The sequence below is a fragment of the Podarcis bocagei genome (assembly GCF_964188305.1).
Source record: "Podarcis bocagei genome assembly, chromosome: 13".
In the NCBI taxonomy this organism is placed as follows: Eukaryota; Metazoa; Chordata; class Lepidosauria; order Squamata; family Lacertidae; genus Podarcis; species Podarcis bocagei.
In genome coordinates, this window is record NC_138138.1 from 50,771,493 (window position 1) to 50,790,799 (window position 19,307).

General features: G+C 49.4%; 1 protein-coding gene across 13 annotated transcripts; it reads right to left on the reverse strand.

The window, feature by feature from the left end:
- Positions 1 to 3,016: 3,016 nt before the first annotated feature.
- Positions 3,017 to 19,209, reverse strand: RBM23 (RNA binding motif protein 23; the record flags this gene model as incomplete). 13 transcript variants are annotated; one of them, XM_081167966.1, is made up of 16 exons in its annotated part: positions 19,039 to 19,208; positions 13,486 to 13,614; positions 13,292 to 13,372; positions 11,007 to 11,054; positions 10,805 to 10,875; positions 10,669 to 10,719; positions 9,964 to 10,143; positions 9,046 to 9,099; positions 8,029 to 8,146; positions 7,654 to 7,806; positions 7,017 to 7,154; positions 6,851 to 6,916; positions 6,559 to 6,766; positions 5,625 to 5,723; positions 4,567 to 4,651; positions 3,017 to 3,940 (listed from the first exon to the last, which is right to left on the reverse strand). In XM_081167966.1, exons 2-16 carry the CDS (start codon positions 13,519 to 13,521, stop codon positions 3,937 to 3,939), a joined length of 1,392 nt encoding a protein of 463 aa, XP_081024092.1. In that variant the 5' UTR covers positions 13,522 to 13,614; positions 19,039 to 19,208. The 13 variants fall into 13 exon arrangements, with proteins under 13 accessions (XP_081024092.1, XP_081024084.1, XP_081024089.1 ...); XM_081167958.1 differs by having other exon boundaries at positions 5,625 to 5,726; positions 19,039 to 19,207; XM_081167963.1 differs by having other exon boundaries at positions 5,625 to 5,726; positions 19,035 to 19,207.
- Between the last annotated feature and the right edge of the window lie 98 nt (positions 19,210 to 19,307).

Here is a 19,307-nt window from a genome sequence, read left to right on the forward strand (position 1 = left end):
TACTTAATGCTGTATTGTTTTTAACACTCAATTGGGAGCCACCAATCAATGGGGAAACTCAGCCAGATGGGCGGAGTATAAATAATAAGTTATTATTATTATGTTAAGCTATAGATGCATTAACACACACACACACCTCCCTATGTATATTAGGAATCCTTACATTACACATTCTATGAGTATAATGCTATACTGTTGGTGCACACTGGTTGTATACTTGCTGAATGTAATATGTGAACACCCCTGCAGTCAGCTACATAGCCAAGTGGGGATTTGAAGAAGATTTGAACATCTCCCAGCTCCTAAACCAACCCTCTGAGCGTGCTGGTCCTCAAAGTGAATATGCCCCCCATACCAGAACTGAACCCACAAGAGAACCAACAGAATGCATCCCCAAATTGAATTTACTTTCAACCAATGACTAAACATGCCTCAATAATGTACTCTTTCCCCTTCACACGTCTCCAAAACCAGATAACTGGTTCGAAGCAGACCCTCTCATTTTCATACACAGGAGCACGTAGCACTGATTGCTCATCAACTATAGCACAGGTGTGTTCACCATGAAGATGGCTCTTTTTTTAGAAAAGAAAAAAAGTAAAAAGAGATAGCATTTGTTCAGTAAACACCTAAATGCAATTTCAGGTCACCAAGGACGGATGTTGCTGCCATACAAATATTGCAGAAAGAGGGTGCGATCTTTTTGCAGAAGGAGCAAGGAATGCTTTCGACTCCACTGCCTCCTAGCTTAGCAAAACCAAACCCACATTGCAGCCCCTTTTTCTCTCTCCCCTCCCCAATTCCTTCCTTTGCCAGCAAAAGCTATCAAAGCTATCACACTTGAGAAAACAATGAGGAACAAAATGTCTTCCCCTTCCCCTCCCTTCCCTTTCCATGGCTCAAGTATTCAGAAATTGGATGAGCAAGGAAATGGGGGGATGGGAAGGAGATGTGCATCTCTTCACCATGGAAACACCCTTATGGGTCCACAGCTGGGTGGTTGCCATGGAGACAAAATGTTTTCCATTGCCATAGCGATGATCATCGATTGAGCAAGCTGGCAGCCAGACTGCCACCCTAGTCTTCTGCAACCGAAATCAAGGACAAGGGGCTTGGGGGGGGTGGAAGATATGAGGTCCCCACAGATGAACCCAGGCTTGTAATTAGGGGAAAGGACTGCCATTTGGGAAATGGGAGAAAGAGGTTAGAGTTATTTATGGATCATCACTCTCCGTGTCCCTAGGGAAGGCCATGCAGGTGCATAGCTAGAGGTTGCGGGAGGCTGGGGGGGGGGGATGCTGAATTTGCCGACAGATTTCGCAGTACATTCGGAGCCATCTGCAGCTCAGAGCGAAGCAGCACCTGGGAGCCAAGAGCAGGCAACCGAGAAGTCGTGAGCAGGAGGTAGCAGAAGAATGGGTCACATAATTTACTCCTGGGGTGTGCGCACAGCCTCCATCTCCAAAGGAAGAAAAAGAAAAAGATCTGCCAAGATATCCATGAGCAAAACCAGCATGGGGGTGGGGGGAAATAATAATCTCACACCCTACAAGTCACACATTTCTGTCACAAGGCTGGAGAAGGGAGCTGGAGGGTTGCTCCTCCGCTCCCACACCAGCTGGATCCTGTGGCTTTCAAGCAACAAACAACAGCCACAGCTGAGCAACTTAATGTGGCACCGTGAACAGGCTCTGGTCATCTTCGTGCAAGACCAGGAGCAAAAAAACACCCCCGAAGCGCATCAATGCATGTACATCTGCACTCACCCAAGCAGTGAACGTTTGACCCAATTACCAACATATGCCTTGTATTTCACAACTCTCTAAACACGGTGAAGAGAACAAGAGGAGAGAATCAGAAAATAAGACAAGGTGGCAGCTCAGAGCAACGTGCGCTTTGAACAGCCATTTTCTCTAGGCTAACCACACTCTCTGCCGGGCAAGAGGATCACCCCCCGGGAATAAAATCTGCAGAAAATCCTGTGGGGTGGGGTATCCCATGGCTCTTAGCTGTTTCCCACCAGGAGGCAAGCTTAGGTGGGCCAACCAGGATCAAAAGACCCCTTTGAGTCACAAGGAGGGTGTGTAGGGATGAGCGATGGCGAGTGGGCTGAATTTGGCCCAGGGATACCCAGGCAGCCTAACCGCGGATGTTGACTTGCACCGTTCAGGCAAGGCATCCTGCCCAGAGCGTTGGTGGAAAACGGTCCCTCTCTTTCTCAAATCAGTCATTCCTGAACAGGGAGCCATGGGAAGACTGGTGATGTGCCATAAACAAGTTAAAAACCAAAGGCTCCTGGCAAGTCAACAGAAGGAAAGCAGATCAAGATCTAATGGTAGATCTCAAGATCTGCTGTCGGGACCAACAAGGTTTCAGACTCCCAGTTATTTGACAAGAGCAACAAAAATGTGACTTCTTCTGCCTACAGCAGGCTGCTGAAACAAGCTGACAAACTCTGGACTTTTTGTGTGCGCAAATTCTGGCGTGGAGAACGAATTTCAAGGCTTCTTACTCTTTAATTCTAATTGTATAGCTTTCGGACCTGGCTCTCATTTTGAGGAAACAAAAGTCGATCCAGCAAGCCTGAAAGTCTGCCCACCCCTAGTCCAGGGCTGCCCTGGACTTCCTCCTCTGGCCTTAGGGCCTTCTACTCATCGACTCTGCCAGGGGTGGCAATTTTGCCAATTGTCTGGCATGAGGCGTGAGCGGACCCATCAATCACTCCTGGGTAGTTCTGAGGATGTTTTCAGTTCTGACTTAATTTGGTGTACATGACTGAAGTGTGCATCTGCCCCAGACGGTTTGGAAATATTTATCTAGACTAAGAACCACAGCAGCCTCCCTGTCTCTCCAACAGATAGTCTTAACCTGACAGACCCTCCCAATAACACTTTCAGCCCCATATTTCAGCCTCAACCTGCAGATGTGCATCACCTCTGCCCCTCAAATCAAGGAGTAGAAGCAACCTCACATCTTGCTGCCCTTTCACTGCCACAAAATGAAAAACACACCTAGCTACATTTGGTGACTTTTTATTATTCATTTATAAGCAAAAAAGAGAAAAAAAGAGAAAAAAAATTAAAAGAGACAGATAAAAAGAAAACCAAAATACACCTTCAAATTTGGGGGATGGAGGGGGAAGGGGAAAGATGTGATCCAAGGGACTTGTTTGAGGGAAGGTGCGGCAGAAAATGGGAACACCAAGAAGAGGATACAGACCCAAGTAAAAGGAGGGGTGAGGGAAAGGAAAGGGAGGAACGGGACGACATCCCCACACTATAGGCAACCTCAGAGAGATCGAGAGGGGATTACAAAACACTGCTTGGGAAGGAGGGGGGGGATATCCCCTCGGGGCCAGGCCTCCCACCCAAATGCTGGTTCTCGACTCTCCCCATTTCCTCCCTCTCTGCTATGTACAAGACACACGCGCACACCCATCTGCAATGAGCTCAATTCATGAAGCCGTCCAGCAAATACCCACAACACACCACTGGAGAGCAGAGGGTGGGAAAGAGGAATGGCAAATGTACACCCTGGCGCTGCAAGCCCCGCAGGGCCTCTGCCAGGAGGCGGCAAAAAACAAGAAGAGATGCTGAGAGCCCACGTCTGTGGGGGAAACGGGTCCCTGGTCCTCCTGAGGGTCCCATGCGGGGGATTTAACGTAGCCCCCCCCCCGCCCCCCACATCCGATTATGATTCCAGAATCAAGGGGAAGAACACCAACCCCCTCCCACCCCCAGGCTCCTGGTGGGAAGGGAATCGGAGTAAAATCAGTTCGCATTGAGAAGGGGCCCCGAGGAGGAGGGGGTGTTCCTTCAGAGTCCATCCCGCTCTGCCTTGCATTCAATGAGGGCGGTGATGTGGTGATGATGTGGAGATGATCATTCCCCTCCTGGCTCCGTGGGAGAGGGAGGGCAGGGGGGGAACCGGGTTGAGTTACCTGGGGAGAGAGAGAGAGAGAGAGACACGTACAAGGATTAGGAAGGTACAGTATAATCCCTCTCCGTCCAGCATCCAGTTGCACAGATTTCATGCACGCACATGATAACCAACATAAAATACTGAGGGCAGATGAGGCCTTTGTGTGTCGGTTTCTAACAGCAGAATTTTCTGAGCCACAAGGTTGCAGACAAAAAAAAAGAAAAAAGAAAAGGCTGGAAAACCATTTCTGGCAAACCACCTCTCTTTTTCCACCTCACTTTGCCACATAGGTTTCATGCCAAAATATTGCAGCTCAGAAAAATCACACAGAAGTTGTTTGATGTGAAAACGAAGTATATCCTGAGGAGAACTGTCAAGACACTGGTGGGCATCCTGGCATCTGTGAGTAGCAAGTTTAGAAGTGAGGGGGACTCAGGGATAAGGGAGGAAGGGAGCTGCCTGGCAGTGCATTTTGGGAATGCGGGAGAACACTAGGCCAGGACGACTCCATTTCCACACACCAATTTAAGAGAGTATCAGCCCAATCTGGCTGAGGGAAATTAAACCGGCACCATTGTATTTCCCGGCACATAGTACACGACCCTTGCCCCCCACCCCACCCGTCTCTGTGATTCAGCCACTCACATTGTCTGGGGAGTGAAGAGGCCCGAAAGCTGGAAGCACTGGGAAGCCAATGTCTGTGAAGCCAGGTTCAGTGCTGGGCTGAGAGCTAGAAGTGGAGAAGGACAGAGGAAAACAATAAGAGATTTTTTTTTTTTTAAGGAAGCAATTCCCAAACAAGTTCATGCCTTAGGGAGCTACTCAAGTTTCTTAGCTGAGACCTATGTAAGCAGGCTGGGCAAATGTCTGGTTGGATTAAGGCCAGGGTAGCCTTCCCTTGGATCCGGGTGGCGTTGTGGGTTAAACCACAGAGCCTAGGACTTGCTGATCAGAAGGTTGGTGGTTTGAATCCCCGCGACGGGGTGAGCTCCTGTTGCTTGGTCCCTGCTCCTGCCAACCTAGCAGTTCGAAACCATGTCAAAGTGCAAGTAGATAAATAGGTACCACTCCAGCGGGAAGGTAAACTGTGTTTCCATGTGTTGCTCTGGTTCGCCAGCTCCCTCGGCCAATAAAGCGAGATGAGCGCCGCAACCCCAGAGTTGGCCACGACTGGACCTAATGGTCAGGGGTCCCTTTACCTTTTAGCCTTCCCTTACTGGGTGCCCACAAGAGATTGGACTACAAATTCCCATCAGCCCCAGACAGCATCGTCAATATTAAGCGGTGATGGGAGTTTATGGTTCAACAATATCTGAAGAGCACCAAGTTAGGAAAACTTGATCCACTGGAGAATAGCAGAATGCATGCCTTGAACGCAGAGTGACCCGTATTTCCGTAATCTGCAGCATCTCCAGTTTAGAGAAGCTCATGTAGCAGAGGTAGAAAGGACCTATCCCCAAGACCGTGGAGAACACTGCCAGTCAGAGCAGACAAATGGGGCCAATGACTTGCTCAGTATAAAGAGGTATCTCCAGACACAATTCCCAGGAGTGTACAACAATGGCCAGGGGTCTGTCTCCTTGCTAAAGATGCTTTATTAAAGATTGTGGCTGGACCTCATGTCTCTCAAGGTTCTCATCAGGGTCACCTCCCCCACCCCCAAACAAACCCATCCAATGGATCGCACACATTCCCCACCTTACCTGTCAGGGCAGCTGGGTTCAGTGCTCCCAGGGGTATCGCTCCGTTGAGCTGCAGGGCCGCCTGAGCCGCGGCTGTAGTTGACAAGGGGATCCCAGAACCTGCTGAAAGGGGAGAAGCCCCAAAGGGGAGACTCAGCCACAAACACATTTTCATCCAACAAGCATTTCCTTAGCAGAAGGCGTTAAGTGATTTAACAACTCTTTGCCCTAGGCTGCTGCCTGAGCCACAAGTATATTGGGACGTGAATGAGGACCCTTTCAAAAGTTTCCCCTGCACTCCCCCAAATCCCAGTCTGAGGTTAGTGATATGGCACCTAGAGATATGCAATGAAGTAAGTGGGGAGCCACTGCAGAAAAGGCCCATTTGTCTGTTGCCACCCTCTGGACCTCTTGTGGAAGAGGCACACAAAGGGCATTAGACAGTGATCACAGGGTCCGGGTTCATATATGGAGAGGCAGTCCTTGAGGTATTGCGGTCCTGAGTATTGCCCAACTACTTGATTTTGGTGTGTTCCCAGTCAAAGAGTTCAAAGGTTTTAAGACCAAAATGGCCTGAGAAGGGGATATCTGAAGGACTGTCTTCTAATGTACAATCCCTTGAAAACAGAGATCTAGAGGTCCTATTTGCAAGGCACACCCCTAGAGGCAAGCTAGGCAGATATCTACTAGAAGCAGGTGCCTTCCTGGTGGTACCCGTTCCCTTCCGTAAAATTTCCTTCCCATCAGATCAACACCCTCAATTGTAGTACCAAGCTTTTAAAGACTGCTGCTCTCCAGACATCCGTCTTCTTGTCTCCAGCCTGTTTTAATATTGCTTTTACTGCTCCCTGCATGGCATATCACTTCTTAATAAACAAATCAGTTTGTTTCCATGATTCATGTGAAGAAATCTCTCCCAGTTTCCTCGTTGCTCAATTCCTACCAGGAAACTCACCTTCTGCCAGTTTGGCCATGAGCTGGAGCTGGGAGCCAGTGGTGCTGAGATTAAGGGCCGACCGCTCGGGCTCATCACCATCCGGGAAGGTGATGTCGGTGGTGCCGTCCAGCCGCTCAGTGACCTGCCCCACCCGCATGGGTCGGCCGGCCAGCTCAAAACCATTCAGCTGCTCCAGGGCACGCCGGGCACACTCAGCCTCTGCAAACTGACAGGGGAAGAAAGTGCTTTAAAAGGGAAGTATCTGAGGCTCCCCACCCACCTTCAGAGCCAGGTGAGAAGAGATACAGACCGTGATGAAGCCATAGCCCTTGGACTGCCCGGTATCCTGGTCACGCATCAGCACAATGCTGTCAATCTGCACGCAGGACGAAAAAGCCACAAATCAGAACTCCGTGAGCCCCCACACGCTCCGCCCACTCGCTCCTCCAGCCCTCACCCCAGTTACGGCCTCCTACCTTGCCAAAGGGCTCAAAGATCCCACGCAGCATCTCTTTGGTGATGTTGCAGTGAAGGGAGCCAACGTAGAGCCGCATGGGGCCCCCACTGCCTTTCTGAAGGTTGTTAGCCATGGCTGCCAGCCGGTTCTTCTCTGCCTAAGGGCAGGGAAAACCAGGGAGGATTAGAAACAGCCGCAAGCATTAGGCATTATTTTAAAAAAAATAAAATAAAAAATCAAATGTTTTTTGCAAACATTTGTTCCCACAACAGGGCTCGCAATATTAAAAACAGTAACAGTGTTAAAAAGTTGAGAGCCGGGTATGAGTCTTACACTAGTGTAAGCAGCTCCTCATCCCCTGGTCTTTGGGCGGGAGAAGAGGGCTGCACAAACATGCCCAAAAGAGTATCTTACTAACTCTGGGCTTGGGCTTTAAGAACTTCCATCCCTTTCCTTAAAAACCCAACCCTTCCAGTTCCTCCGAACGCCCCTTTGCTTCACCTCTCTGCATCATCTCTAGCTCCATTTCCTGCCATTAACTTGTTCACCGGGTCACACACACCTACCCCAATCCACACCCCTCCTTCTCTTTCTCAGGCCATGCATACAAAGTTTCTTTACCCGCCCCCCCCCCCCACCTCAAATGCGTCTCGCACCTGGGAGGCCTGGACAATGATGGGCACCCCGAGGAGGCGCTGCCCTGTCAGCCCAATGGCCAACGGTACCGACTGGATCTCACAGAACTCCACGTAGGCGATGCCCTTGGAGCGACGGGAGTTTCGGTCGGAGATGATCCGCACATCGCGCACCTGCTCGGAGGTACAAGGGGAGGCAAGTGAGAGACTGAACGGCTGCAGGTAGCCCATAGAAGTGCAGCTGAGGACAACTAAAAAGGCGTTTCTGGTTGAGATCACTGGGTACCATGCAAAACACAGAGGGAACGGTGGGTTTCAAGTCTGCACTTGAAAGGGGGGGGGGAGAAATAAGCAGATGTCAAAGCCCAATGGAGGGAGGGAGGGGAAATGGCCAACCTTGCCGACAGCAGAGAAAAAGTCCTCAAGGTCACGTGGGCGAATACGGGCAGCCAGCTGCATGCAGAAGACAGTGCGGGCATCACGCTCCTCTGGGCTCAAGCTGCCCAAGGGCTCCCTGTGGGAGAAAAGCAGAAGTTGCCAAGGAGGTTCAAACCTGGGAGGAGGGACTCAACAAGCCTTCTTGGGTCTGGGGGACAAGGGGTGGGCAGCTGTGGGGGACTCTCTGGTCCTGATTGGGTAACTGTGCCCCTGAAGGACCAGGTGCACAGCCTGGGGGTCATTTTGGACTCACAGTTGTCCACGGAGGTGCAGGTTAATTCTGCATGCAAGGCAACTGTCTATCAGCTCCATCTGGTACACTGGCTGAGACCCTACCTGCCTGTGCCCTGTTTTGCCAGAGTGGTGCATGCTCTGGTTATCTCCCACTTTGACTACTGCAATGCGCTCTACATGGGGCTACCTTCGAAGGTGACTCGGAAACTACAACTAATCCAGAATGTAGCAGCTGGACTGGTCACTGCAAGCAGCTGCCGGGACCATATAACACCAGCCCTAGGGGATCTACATTGGCTCCCAGTACGTTTCCAAGCCCAATTCAAAGTGTTGGTGCTGACCTTCAAAGCCCTAATTGGCCTCAGCCCTGTATACCTAAAGGAACGTCTCTATCCCATTGTTCAGCCTGAACACTGAGATCCAGCACTGAGGTCCTTCTAGCGGAAGTGAAGTTACAGGGAACAAGGCAGAGCGCCCTCTTGGTAGTGGTGCCCACCCTGTGGAATACCCTCCCATCAGATGTCAAACAGATAAACAACTTTTTTACTTTCAGAAGACATCTGTATAGAGAAGTTTTTAACATCTGATGTTTTGTTGTGTTTTTATATTTTGCTGTAAGGTGCCCAGAGGGGCTGGGGCAACCCAGTCAGATTGGTGGCATATTAAAAATAAAATTATTATCATTATTATTAATGTGGCCCAAGAGCCACCACCCAGCCCTCCCCAGTCACAAACACTCACCGGAGGGGGCTTTTCTCTCTGTACAAGGGACTCTTGCTGTGCCCAAACCGACGCCTGCAAGGAAAGGGAATGGGACACAATGCAAGATAGCCTAGTTCAACCACGAGAGCACAAACAGAGCAACCACTGTCAAAATACACAAACTGCCAAGTCCTTTCTCATTTGCTTGAGATCAAAGCCAAGAGAAAACATCCCAAGGCAAGTGACAGCCTGGCTATCAAGGGAGAGGCTCAGTACCACTGCTACTATGTGCTGCCATATATTACCCACTCCCCAATACTGTTGCTTCCGTCTTAGCTCTTTCACCTGAAACACCTTCCAGGGCAGGGTTCAGATAGGAAGCAAGAATCCTATACTGTTTATATACAGATTGTCTAGCCAGTGTGGGGAACCTTTGGCCGTCCGGATGCTGCTCAACTACAACCCTCCTCAGCCCCAGCAATAACAACAAAGGGTCAAGGATCATCCAGGTTGTGGTTAAGCCAAAGGAAGGCCAAAGGTTGTTATGTACATTGATTATTGTACATATCATTTGTATTGTACAATACATTTGCTTTGTTTGCGTATTGTCAGCTATGTTGGGCGTCCAATCTGAAATTCAGTTTTAAAAAGAGAGACTTGTGCATTAAATGAAATGGGGGTGGGGAGGGTTGTTTCTGGGATATGCAATGGGTGGAGAAAGCTTCAAGCCAGGTCATGGAGACGCTGCTATGGCAGAGCAGAGGATTTGAGAGACATGGAAAGGAGACTGAGGGAGAAGCTCAGAGGGACATGGTCCACTGCTATAAGATGGCCATTAACTCAGCCTCTCGAGCCATCCCTGTTGCTGACACAGCTAAGACGAATTATTTCCTCTCTTTGCATTAAACATTTGATCACCCCGGGCTTTTGTGACAGGACTGTGGCAGTGTCCCTTACCCAGGGGGTGGGGGGCTCCGGTAGCGCACTCTCTCGTCCCGCCGGCGCTCTCTGCTGCGAGACCGGCTTCCCCGCCTGCGGTCCCGGCTGCGGCTCCGGTGGCGGCTTCTGCTCCGGTGGCGGCTACGGCGATCTCTGCTGCGGCTGCGCCTGCGGTGGCGGTCTCGGTCCCGACTGCGGCTAGAAGAGGTGTGAAGAACGAGAAAGGATTATGAAGCACGGCAGCCTGCCCCAAACTGCCCTCGTTGCGCCTCCTACTGCAAGACAGGGAACTAAGCGTGCTGGGTGATACCAGGCCCTCCTTTCAGCCCACGGTGCACAACACATTTAAAGTACATTCAGAATCCTGGGAACTGCAGTCGCTCCCCCCCCCCCCCACAGCACTACAACTGCCAGGACCCTTCCCCCGGGAAGTCTGCGGGGAAAGTTTGCAGAATGCACTTTAAATGTCTGGCGTGGATCTGCCCAAAGATACTGGCTGAAATGCATGCATGCAGCTAAAATCCAACCATCCTGGCCAAAATCCTCCAATCTCTCTGAGGCAAGGGGAAGAGCTCCCCCTCTTGCTCTCCCTGGATAATAAGCTCCTGACAGCTACATGTTTGCCAACCATGGCAGGTGGGGGTCCTAGACTAGCAACCCACACAGCTCCTTGCTCACTGCTCAATCCTCTCTCTGCGCTCGTTGGAGCCCATCCCTACCTACCTATGTCTGTGGTCACGGCTCCTGCTACGACTCTTGCTCCTCTTCTTTTTGCTGCAATCGGGAAGGAAGGAAGGTGAGAGGTGCGCAGGAAAGAGGGAGGGGAGAAGGAAACGCCGGAGGAAGCAGACCAACTCACCTGCTGCTTTCCCCGCTGCTGCTGGGGGCGCTTTCTTTCTTTGCGTCCTTTGCTTGCTCCTCCTGAGGCGGCTGGAAAAAGGGTCGGAAGACAGAAGAGAGGGGGGTAATATGCAGCCCCTGCTCCTCCCTTGCATGCCTTGAAGCCCAGCCCCACTCTGTCCACACACCCCCAGCTGCTCCCGACCGCTTTCATACATTACCTGTGCTGTGGGGGGATCAGCTGGTGGCTTTGAGGGTCCTGGCTGGGCCTGGAGCAAACACAGGAGGGATGGGCCCAGCAGGGAAGGGTCACTGAGACACACAGGGAGAGGGGGGCATACACACACACACACACACACACACCACCATTTCTCACCCCACTCAAACCAAGAAAACAACCACCCAAAACATGTTTCTTTCCATATGTCTAGCACAGAGCAGCACATCTGAGGGACCTGGGAGAATCACTGGCAGTATGTCCGAGCTCATTAATTATACGAGGCATGGGAGGGGGGACCCAGAACCCCAACACTTACAATTAAAGCAGCCGCACCCTCCCATTCCTTGGAGGGTGCAGCTGCTTTAAGATACTACGCTTTTAATGTTTTGTCTTTCCTAAAAATTAGGAGCACAGCTGCAAGAACAACTGAGTACTTAAGCTGCCTCAGCAGACTGGGACATAAGAGCAAAACACACACATGCACCCCAGTATAGGCCTGTCCCCCACCAGACCACCAAATGCTGGGAGGGGGACTTCCAGGGCTCTTTGGAGGGAGATAAGCCACTTTTGAAGTTTGAAAACCAAAGAGTTTTCATTAGGAAAGTTAGAATTATTAGCTTTTCATATCTGGCACGTACCAAAATTCCCCCTGACCATCATTCTACTACCAGGAATTGTTTCCTTTAAAAAATATATATATACCGTATTTTTCGCCCTATAGGACGCACTTTTCCCCCTCCAAAAATGAAGGGGAAATGTGTGTGCGTCCTATGGGGCGAATGCAGGCTTTCGCTGAAGCCTGGAGAGCAAGAGGGGTCGGTGCGCACCGACCCCTCTCGCTCTCCAGGCTTCAGGAGAGCCCCAGTGCCAGCCCCACAAGGTCGGGGGACAGCGAGGAGGCGGAACACCGTCATCCTGCTGTCTCCCGATGTGGTTTGGAGGCTGACGGCGGGGAGACGTGTGCTTCTCCCCGCTGCCAGCCCCGCAAGCTCCAGGGACAGCTGGGAAGCGCAGCGCGTCTTCCCGCTGTCCCCGGACCTGGTCTGAAGGCGGGCGGCGGGGAGAAGAGTGCTTCTCCCCGCTGCCGGCCCCACAAGCACCTGGGGGGGGGATAATTTTTTCCCCCTTTATTTCCCCCCCCCAAAAAAACTTGGTGCGTCCTATGGGCCGGTGCGTCCTATGGGGCGAAAAATACGGTACTGTTCAACGCAGAATTGTCGTAAGCAGTTGATATTCAGCAACTCAACTTTCAAGGGGGTTTCACTCTGCTTAAAGAAGGGTCAAATCTGCTTGCCTTACACCCACTTTGAAACTGGTGCAGGATTTGCTTCCCTGAGAACCCCAACTTCTACTGTAATGAAAACAACAACGTTTCACCCACTGTTTAGCCTACCCAAAATACCAGTGACACTTAGCTGAGTTCTCTCCTATTGCCAAAACCCACTCCAGGAACATTTACCTGGCAAGCATTCAGTTTCCAGGGGGGGACCGGGACCGGGGACCTGCAGTCGGAATCATCAACAACAAAATTCCTTGATTTAATTAACACAGAATTTGTTGTTTTCGAGCTAATAACTGCATGAGCCAAGGCTCTGCATGGGATGCTGTTGTTCTGGCCACAGCAGCAGGTGGGGCAAAGTGCCACATGCAACCAATGCTTAGGAAGAGATAAACGTCACCACGGCCAAAATCGTGGCCAGATTCGCACCCATTGATTTCTAACGGGAGCTGCTTCTAAAGAAGTGCATTCCAGAACTACCTTAAACAAATAAAGGCCAGGGGGAAAACAGGATGTCACACAAATGCACATAGCTTTCTTTGGAATGTGTTATTCTGCTGCAAAGTTTGGGTGCTCTTTGGCAGGGATGGAGAGGACAAGTGGTCTAAGGCTTATGAAAGAGAAGGAACATTTTTATTTTATTTTCTAGACCCCAGGCAGTATGGTGACTGAATTGTGGCAAGCAACTGGCAACTCCTGATCCAATAAGCTTGTCTCTGAATTAACATGATTTCACATCTTTAGTGGCCTGCATGTATATGCAAGCCAATAACCAGTTTCTTTGGTGGCCTTACATTAACAATGGAAACAATAAAATACAGCTACGTAAGCTAGAATCGTTACTTTATATATATATATATATAAAAAAGTTGAGGCCCTCAGGGAAGGGAGCTACACAAGGGACTGCATTAGGCACCACACTGCAATCTTGGTAGCATGGCTAAGAACCCCCTTTTTTCACAGGTCGGGCATGCTGCTGCTGCTGCTTTCAAGAACTCACTCCATACCTCCTCTTTCTTGTACGGGGCCTCCAACATGGCCTCTATCACGATATCAAAGTCATCCGAGGCCATGCCGTCCTCTTGGCTCTGCAAGTAGGAAGAGAGAGAGCGGAAGGGTTAAACGCAGAGTTCCCTGCAATGGAACCCCACAACACTACCTTCCCGAAGAACAAGAGAAGGGGGTGAGGGTGGGTACTCACTGGGTCCTGGGATGGATTGGGGAACGCCGGATCCATGGCTGGCCCAAACGGGTGGGCTCCCCACCACCCCGAGACACAGGAGCTGCTAGTGGAGAAGGGCTTCTAGCAGGCAAAGAATTCGATCACAGCCTGGAGAAGATGGAGGCATGAGTGAAATTGAGAAGTGGGCTACGCAGGGGTGGGCAGGGAGGACCGTGCATGTTGCCTGGATACGCTAGAGTTCTAGAATCTACGGATCTGTAAAACCAACTGGAGCCCACCATGTGACCTCTGGGATTCTGGAATGCCAAGACAAACGTGAAAGAGCATCTCCGGTTGCCTGTCCACTTCCCATGCAAACAATCCCTCTCCTCTAGCGACCTGTCCCTGCCTCATTTTCTAATCTAGAATGATCTCAATCCACCCAGTAAATTCCTTCATATGGGAACTTGCACTCCACACTCCTTCTACAGACCTCACACTGCAAAACATCCCCCACGAGAGTAAAAAATAAAAACACCCCACTTCTCCGTCTGGGTAAAGGGGTGCCTGTCAGATACACCTGCAAAATACTGGTTGCAACATTTTTGCTTTAGAATAAGGTGGGCAGGAGTTGATGTGGGGAAATAATTTTTCTGTGACGTATTTTAATAAAATCAAAGTTTGGGCACAGAAACCGATAACTTTTTTAGCGGGGGAGCAGAGATAGGACATAAAGGGACTGTGTATTGGCAACCTTTGTAAATGAGAACCTGTATTTTCACTCTAGAAAACCAGAGATGTGTACTAACACCTCATAATCCCAAATATCTCCACTCTGAACTGCCTTGCACTTATTTCTATGGGATTTTGCATAGGATGGAGCAGTTAAGTCTTTAGCAAATAGGAGAGATGTTGTTTTCTCTATAGCCATGAAGTCTTCACAGGCAGTATCAGATTTTACATGAAAATGGTGAGATTCTTGTCATACCATTGTAGCAATACTGAATTTTAGGCACACACCACACTGCCAAAACACATTGTTCTTCAAACCTTTTAAACTCTCATATTCTTCTACGTTTACTCTAGCTACCTGAGCTAGGAAGCTACTATGCAGAAACCTTGCACACTTTTGTACGTATACTGTAAGGATCTGAGCACTGGGGCACTAATCCACACTAGAAGTAGAAGAACCAGAAGTGGGCATCTCTTATTATAATAATAATAATAATAATATTTTTTTATTTATACCCCGCCCTCCCCAGCCAAGGCCGGGCTCAGAGCGGCTTACAAGCAATAATAAAAACAAGATGAGTGATTACAACTTAAAAACAAAAATAAAATAAAACATTAAAATAATGGAACATTAAAATATTAAAATGGAGCCTCATTGCAGGAGAAGGAAAAGAAAAAAGAAAAAGGGGGCGGAGGGAATCAAATTGGCTCCAATCCAAAGGCCAGGCGGAACAATTCTGTCTTACAGGCCCTGCGGAAAGAGATCAGATCCTGCAGGGCCCTGGTCTCATGAGACAGAGCGTTCCACCAAGTTGGGGCCAGTGCTGAAAAGGCCCTGGCTCTGGTTGAAGCCAATCTAACTTCCTTAGGGCCTGGGACCACTAGGGTGTTGTTATTTATGGACCTTGAGGCTCTCCGTGGGGCATACCAGGCGAGGCGGTCCCGTAGGTACGAGGGTCCTAGGCCGTGAAGGGCTTTAAAGGTCAAAAGCAGCACCTTAAATCTGACCCTGTACTCCACCGGGAGCCAGTGCAGCTGGCTTATCCCCTCCTACAGCCAGTCAGCTTGATCAGAAACTCTAGTCTGTTCCCTTCCTCTTTGCTGCTTTCACTGTTAGCAAAGTAGATTGGGTTGTTGCAAACTTCTGTTGACAGGAGGAAAGCATATCTGGCTCTGTCTGTTGCAGGATCCACTGTCCTAAGAGTGCCCCACAGTAGATTCACACAACCGACAGTAACCCTAAGGCTAAGAAAAACCTGCAACTTTGGGATGCATGGAATGCATGTAGTTTGTGTATTGTCAAATACCTCATGAATAGTGAGTCATAGTCTGTAAACACGCAAGAATTTATGAGGGGCTTCCTCTGAAATTCCTAAGTATACATGTAGGAAAGAACCTTCATGTAGCTTTCCAACAGTGAAAAGACTATCACAACATTGTTTTAAATTTTAAGTTGATTCAAAGTTTCTAGTCCTTGTTGTTTCGTTCAAACAATTAGTTTTGTCACTGCTGTTTAATTCTCCCCACCTTTGCCCTGGAGTTTTTTGGACTTTAAAAGAGAACCTTGCTCTAGAATAGTAGCTGATCATTTACTGGGATACAGAAGCAAAAATTTCCCACCTTCCAGTGATTTACTCAGGCAGAAAGATCAAGTGACAGTATCCACTAGATAATACAGTACAATTAATTTTTTCATTTCTCTCGATAAATGCCTAAGCTTTATTACAACAATGACAGCTTTTAAAGGACACACAGTCTACTGAAGACTCAGAAGCTAAAAATGGACTTCAGAAGTATTCCCAATGGCTATGCATGGCCTAGAAAACTCTCCATAACTCCTACAGGCTACCAAACACAGCCTAGATTCTGGGTTGGGTGGTGGTGTTCTTTCTTCTTTTTTTAGCTTAAATATTCTGGTGAAGCCTAAATAGTGCCCCCAACAGACCATGCATATTCACATGCAGATATCTGCCTAAGCTTGGGGTTTCCTTGGAATTTGGAATGTCTCCAAACTTAGTTAAGATCTCTCGTGGTGTACAGCTGCATTCAGTTGTGACAACATGCATGGGCTTCTTATGTTAACAGGCAAAAGATGCAGAGGAGCTGCTCTTCCAGTCACTTGCAGATGTTTTCTGGAGTATCCAGAGTTGCCCAGTTCTAGTCTTCATGGTGCAGTAGAAGCTATTATGTTTCCATCATGAGGAATTTAACCACACCAAAGAAAGCTAGCAGAGAGAGGCTAGAACATAGGATCTAAACCACCCTGATAAAGAACTCACTTGGATGTCAGGCTTTTCAAATCTTTGTATCCCCTAAAACAGAAACAGCCAACGTGGTGCCCTTCAGAAGCTGTTGTCCTGCGACTCCCAACACTCCACACCCCTAATGTGAGCTGGCAGTCCAACATCTGATGGAAGGCGCCAATAGTGACTACCCTTGCCCTAAAGCAGCCCTTCTCAACCTTGGGTCCCCAGATGTTTTTGGCCTACAACTCCCATCATCCCTGACCACTGGTCCTGTGAGCTAGGGATCATGGGAGTTGTAGGCCAGAAACATCTGGGGACCCAAGGTTGAGAAAGGCTGCTCTAAAGCATCAAAATGATAAAACATCTATGAAGATTGTCAAGCCTCAAATTTAAGGATTCACTGTGCAGAACCTGCTTGCTCCCTACTCTCCCCAATTCCAGCCTTTAATTACTGCTCAGGTTTTATTACAGTGTGCAATTTTTCCATCATGAAATCTATGACCAGCTTGATATACATACCTGTAGCTCCAGACACCCACTATTCTAAGGCAGTTGTGGGGAGCCTTTGGGCCTCCAGAGGTGGTTGGACTCCAACTCCCATCAGCCACTGACAACAAGGCCAGCAAGTGAGAGGTGATGTGAGTTGTAGTCCAGCAATATCTGGACGGCCCCAAGCTCCCCACTCCTGTTCTATTCCGTCCATGTCAGATATAGGTGAGATGCCCTATGGCCACAAGACAAGTCCTCTTTAATACCAAAACAAACAAAACATGCAACTCCAACTCCATCATTTGTTTACTAACCTTTGGTCAAGGAGCTCACACATGTATTCCAGAAGACCAACTCACAGCCTGCTCCAGCTGAACTATTCCCTCTCCACCACAGGGCTACCTACCACCAACTGCTCTGTGGGAAGGATTTGCGGCAGGCAAAAACCACCCCAGAGTATACTCTGGCTACACTTCCTTCACTCTCCCATAGGGCAATACTACCAACAATGGCTGGATGGGAAGAATTGTGAGGGCATTTCATACACTGATGTTGTTGTTGTTATATGTGGTTGAATGCTTCTTGCAAGTTGCCTTTGAAGAATCGTTATCTTGAAAGGAGGATTTAAGGAAATGGGCAGAAGCCATTATTATTATTATATGTGTTTGAATGCTTCTTGCAAGTTGCCTTTGAAGAATCATTATCTTGAAAAGAGGATTTAAGGAAATGGGCAGAAGCCACCATATTCTCAGGGGTAGTTTCCAAATGTTCTTATACTGTACTACAATTCCCATCTCCCCTGACTATTGGGCGTGTTGTATTCCAACAACATGAGGAAAGCACCACATTGCCTACCCCTAGCATTAAATAAACCCTTATTTTGACTTTTCCTAATATAACTCAGCAGCTTTCCAAACTTCAATCTAGCGGAATCTAGACACAGACAAGAATGGTTCACAACGTTCCAAAATTTCCCCCTAAATAATATCCCTAGAGAACTCCACTCCACCACTCCACTCCTGCTGGCTCTTCTTCAACTCCCTGCCTACCCCAAATAATCTACTGAACTTTGAAATATTAGATTCCCGCAGATCACTTAATACCTGTTCTGCCTTCAACTCAACTGTCAAAGTTGCCCATACTTCAGAGTTGGTGAGATTGGCAACGAGGGGACTGCAAACCACAAGAAGAAAAACCGCATTTCTTGTGCTTCAGGGACTGCAATACCATGCATGCTAACCTGAACACAACAGCGTTTACTTTTTAGGGAAGACACACAGGTCTATACTAGACCTGCAGGCTAAAAGGGAACCCAATAGGCTGCAATCATGTACTTGCAACATCAGAACCTCACAGCATCCATATCTATGTATATGCACAACCCACTTTCCCACCAAAGTCTTCAAAGGGCCTCTTCACGTTTACCAAAGTACAATGGATACACCACAACAGACACCTCCCCCACTCCAAAGTGTGGCCTTAAGCTTTCTTATCCCGAGGGAGATTGGCCCTCCTCGAGTCCTAACTCTCTTTAAAAACGGAGTAAGCTATACCACCACTCCAAAAACAAACACCGCCTGCAAGTAGGAAATGAGCCACATACATCTTGAACATTTATGTTGTAGACCGCCCTGCGATTCTTGGATGAAAGGCGGCATATAAATTTAATAAGGATGAGCATACATACATATATAAAACACACCTACCGCCATGTTTAGCACCCCTCCCCCCCGCTCTCTTTTAGGCTCAGAGGCACCATCTTGTTACCTGCCTGGAAACCCCCTCCCCCCCATCGGAAGGAGACCCTGCACCGCCTACCTGGCCTTTCGTCCACCACCTGCCCCCGCCCGCAATGCGGGAGGCGGGTGGGAAGGAAAGCGGGAGGGCAACCCAAGGCCAGGCCACGCCCCCTCCCCAAAGCCCCGCCCTTTGCCTCTCGCGGCGTCTGCGGCCCTTCGGCCCGCGCTCCCGTCTCTTTTTCAGAACGGCGGGGAGCCCTAGAAACCCCTCCCGCTGACGTCACCGCCGCGGCCGTGACGTCACCACCGCCACTTCTGCCCGTTCGGCGCCTCCGGGCTCTTCCCCCCTCCCTCCCCTCAGGCCTTTCTCGAAGTCACTCACCCACCTCCCCCTCCCCTTTGGCCGTTAGACCACAGAGGTCTCTTTCCGGCCCGGGTCAGCTCCAAAGTCTTTCGCTCTCTCCTCAGACGCGGCCGCAACAAGCAGCAGCGGCGATGCTAAGATGGCGGCGAACACTTCTCCCTCCAGAAGCTCCCCCCTCCCTTCTCCTTCGCCTCGCGGAGGCCCCAAAGCGCATGCGCGTGGACTCTAGCGCTGTTGATTGGCTAAGAGCGGAGGAGGAGGAGGAAAAAGAGCAAGAAGGGTCGGGGGAAA